The sequence below is a fragment of the Eucalyptus grandis genome, chromosome 3, assembly GCF_016545825.1.
Source record: "Eucalyptus grandis isolate ANBG69807.140 chromosome 3, ASM1654582v1, whole genome shotgun sequence".
NCBI lineage: Eukaryota > Viridiplantae > Streptophyta > Magnoliopsida > Myrtales > Myrtaceae > Eucalyptus > Eucalyptus grandis.
The window spans coordinates 12,808,860-12,813,277 of record NC_052614.1 but is presented as its reverse complement, the minus strand read 5'-3'; the positions used below and the strand labels follow the sequence as shown (position 1 = coordinate 12,813,277).

The 4,418-nt window shown below is 41.0% G+C and overlaps 1 protein-coding gene across 1 annotated transcript; it reads left to right on the top strand.

The window, feature by feature from the left end:
• The first annotated feature begins 2,604 nt into the window (after positions 1–2,604).
• LOC104431038 (anthocyanidin 3-O-glucosyltransferase 7-like) lies at positions 2,605–4,113 on the top strand. Its single transcript, XM_010043731.2, has one exon. The coding sequence runs from the start codon at positions 2,605–2,607 to the stop codon at positions 4,000–4,002; it is 1,398 nt and encodes a 465-aa protein (XP_010042033.2). The 3' UTR covers positions 4,003–4,113.
• The last annotated feature ends 305 nt before the right edge of the window (positions 4,114–4,418 follow it).

Sequence of the window (4,418 nt, the reverse complement as noted above, 5' to 3'; positions counted from 1 at the left end):
CCTGAAGAAAATTTTTATTGATGCTGACAATATTGAAACACAAAATCCTTGACTTTAGGAACCTTAGCTTTAGCTTCACGTGCAAAAAGTTCCCTACCGTTAGACGTACAATAGATGTTGATTTGTAAATCCAATGATGCCCCTTCTGTACGGAAGGTCAATCAAGAGGAAATAAGGCTCCGATTCCCTACCGTTAGACATACAATAGATGTTGATTTGTCAATCCAATGATGCCCCTTCTCTATGGAAGGTCAATCGAGAGGAAATAAGGCTCCGAGAACGAAACTTCACGTGAACATTTCTGGGAACATACCGGTTGCGGTAGTGCCTTAAAGTTCTTTCATTTTTCTTGTGGGATAAATGCTACAAAAGTCCTAAAACTTGTCACGAAAATGCAATTGTGTCTAAAACTTGCAAAAAGTGCAATCAAGTCCTAAAACTTGTCAAATTATTTCAATCGAGTCCTAAAAGTTAACACCGTGGACTTTTTAACGGAAAACGCCGACATGGCACGGACGTGGAATTTTAAATAATTTTTCATTTCCACGTGGTTTTTTAATTATTTTTTAAAATTATATTTAAAAACTAAAAAAGAAAAGTTAAAATTTATTTTTAAAAATTGTTAAAAAAGGTAGCTCCTCCCTTGCCGCCGTCATCGGGGCCCCTTCAAAGCAATGGGCGGTGGCTGCCTTTTTTTTCTTTTTTTAATTGTTTTGTTTTTTAAATAAATTTTAACTTTTCTTTTCTAATTTTTAAATCTAATTTAAATAAAAAAATTTAAAAAGCCACATGGAAAATAAAAATTAATTTTAAATGCCACATCAGCATTTTCCGTTAAAAAGTCAACGGTGTTAACTTTAGGACTCGATTGAAACAATTTGACAAGTTTTAGGACTTGATTGCACTTTTTGCAAGTTTTAGGACTCAACTACATTTTCCTGACAAGTTGTAAGACTTCTTTAGCACTTATCCCTTTTTTTTTTGGACTAGTAGCCCGTGCATTACACATGGACAATGAAAATTAAGAGGGTCATGACAGCCTTTAAGACAAAAAGAAGATTGGTAGGGCCGGTTGAGAAAAATAATTGCTGAATGCTTTCTAGTAATGTCAGGTGGTTATCGTCTAAAAATCAATAGTGCTAATGTCATTTGGGCCAAAAATCAAAGAAAGGTAAGTAAGAACGTGAGCATCTGATAGTTATGTCTACCATTTTTTTGTCATTTGCCGAAGTTCATCAATTAATTAAAAGCATATTTGTTGATGTTCTTGCCAAAAAAAAAAAAAAAGAAGAAAAAAGAGAGCATAATTTTTTAGAGATATGATTTAAGCTTATAAAATGAAATATGTTTCATATATAGATCTAAAATAGATACAGTGGATCTATCCTATAGATAAATGTAAAGTGATTCTCTAGAACACTTTCAATGGATAATTCAGAGGTGATACTCTCCATGAAGGATGTCTATCTTAACTCATTTTTATAGCTATTATGTTCTTTTCTTTCTTTTTTTATTCTTTTTATAATGGGAGTGGTTGTTAAGGGCAGTAGGGACCACAAGAATTGCTTTTAGTCAATTAACAATCAAATTTTTTAGTCATAATTCGAACGCGTCTCTAGATCCCAGTATAAACACATGAAATATAAGAAACGACAAACCTGCTTCATCTTCCTACCCCCGCCTCCTGCTTTCCCTTCTTCCTCTTTACCAGCGAGGCTGTAAATGTACGCAGAGATGGCTGAATAGTCATTTGATGCTCAAAGCATTTGGGCGAGAGAGAGAGGAGAGAGCGTGTAGGGGAGTGATGTTTGAGCCTACTTTAGAGATGTGTCATTATTTCAGATCCCTTATTTTTTATTGTGCTGACTACATAAGAGGCACTCAATATTTTCTCCTACACATAGGTTTGTTCAGCCAAGCGTTGCGCAGTGAAAAGCGCCGCACAATATAGGATGAACGCAAAGAAAGAAAGAGGACGATGCAATGGTGCCCTCTTTAATTGCATGCGGAGGAGTTCTAAACATGATGAATCTTATAATAGAAATTTTACATAGAATTGAGTTTATTTATTTATAAACACTTTAAATTTAGGCCTAATCTAGATGTGATTTAGCACTCAAGCAAACATGCGAGTGATTGTAACTTTGATCTTGCAATTATAATGGATTGTTCCTCCTTCAAATTTTTTAGATATCGCATTGATTTAGATTGAAAGAACCGATATTTCTCTGCATTAATTTTATAACAGAATTCTTAATAATTGTTTCTGTTGAAGAGAATAATTCAGGTAAATAATTTAATGTACAGATTTCTAGGCTCTTCCAAAGTGAATTTATCCATCCTGTAAAATGGAGGTGTCAATGGGTCACGGGTTTCTATTAGACCGGACCCGACCCAAAACATCAGTAAATGATTTTCTGCATGGCCTACGTGGAGTATTTCACTCACCCAATATTTTCTCCTCTCTCACGCGCTTTGCTCTCCTCCATATATAGGCAAACTCCTCTACTCCTAAGCATCCAAAAAGAGGATTCATTTCAAATTCCCCATTTCCTCGGACTACAACACAACTTACCACGTAAAAGATTACAAATCAAGACCACCATGTCATCGGGAAAACACGTCGTCGTCATTCCTTTCCCGTTCGGCGGCCAAGCTTGGGCCCTCGTCAATCTGGTCCTCAAGCTTGCCCCAGCCGCCCCGGATGTCCGTTTCTCTTTCTTGAACATAGCCAAGTCTAACAGCCTCATCTTCCCTCCGCCGTTGAGAGCCAAGCTACCCAGCAACGTCCAAGTCTATGAAGTCAACGACGGCTTGCCAGACGGCCACTGCGGGCCGATGGAGCATTCGGGAGAACACGTGGAGTTGTTCTTGAAAGCAGCGCCTGATAATTTTAAAGCAGCTGTTGACGTCGCGGAGCAAGATGTGAGGAAGAAGGTGAGTTGTTTTCTGACCGATGCTCTCGTGATTTTTGCAGGCGAAATGGCAGAGAAAATGCAGGTTCCCTGGGTAGCCCTCTGGGTCCCCACTCCGTATTGTTTAGCGGCGCACGTGTACATTGACGTCATAAGTGAGCTCCATCGTGAATCCTCCGGTGGTGGCACCTCCACTGACAACGACAATGACGACGACAAGAGCCTCGGAGTAATTCCGGGATTATCTATGATGCACATTTCAGATCTACCTAAGGAGCTAATCGATGATCATGATACATCAAGGAGTGCATGCATGCTGCGCGAGGTGGGGCGTGTGCTCCCACGTGGCGCCACCGCTGTCGTCATGAACTCTTACGCAGAAGTGACCCCAACACCTCTGATAGCAGACCTGAAATCCAAGTTCAAGATGCTCCTCCAAGTGGGGTGCCTCGCGGTGTCATTCCCCCCGCTGCCGCTGCCGTCGAGCTCCACCTCTGACACTACCGGTTGCTTGACGTGGCTTGATGCCAGAGACCCTCGGTCTGTGGCGTACATATGCTTCGGGACGGTGGCAATGCCATCGCCAAGTGAGGTATCGGCTATTGGGGAAGCCTTAGAATCTACTAAGACCCCATTTCTATGGTCCATCAAGGAACGCGCGATGGCGTTCTTGCCCAAGGGACTCCAAGAGCGAACGAGCGCGTACGGGAAATTTGTCCCATGGGCTCCACAGGCCCAGGTGTTGAGCCACTTGGCGTGTGGGGTTTATGTGACGCACGGCGGGTACAACTCGATGTTTGAGAGCGTGGTGGGCGGTGTGCCGATGGTATGCAAGCCATTCTGGGCGGACAACATGATGAATGGGAGGGTGATAGAGGAAGTGTGGGGGATTGGAGTGAAAGTAAAAGGTGGGACCATAACCAAGAGTGGGATGGAGAAGGCACTGGAGGTGGTGTTGAGGGGTGAGGATGGGAAGGAAATGAGGAAGAAGGCTGGTGAGTTGAGGGAGAGATTGGTGAAGGCTGCGGGGCCTAATGGGATTGCTGAGGCTGATTTCAAGGTCCTTGTGAAGCTCATCTCCACTTGATGAAGCGCATCGTGCACTAGGGCCAATTTGTAGCAGATTCTAATCGATCTACTGAGTGATGTGTCTCAAATTGCTATTGGTCATGAAAGACCCTCTACTTGCTTAAGGTCTATTTAAGTCTGATGTAATATTTAATAAATCAATCTCATGTACTCAAGGTTAATGCTTTTGATGCTCTAAGTATGATATGAACTCTCCATTCTAATATTGGTATGGCCTTGAACAAGTTTTAATATAGGCTTTGCTAGCATATCAGTCTTTGAACTACTGTGAGAGTAACAGCTTGTTATAAATCACAAATACTTAAAAGAGTGGATCCCACGAAAATATATAATAATTTGTTATTTAGTTTCTCGTGGTTATAAAAAGACTATTGTTCTTACAGTAGATTAAAAGACTGTAGTACAATCATTTCT

Coding starts and splice junctions, on each gene's coding strand:
- LOC104431038 (XM_010043731.2), top strand. CDS start 2,605: ATGTCATCGGGAAAACACGTCGTCGTCATTCCTTTCCCGTTCGGCGGC.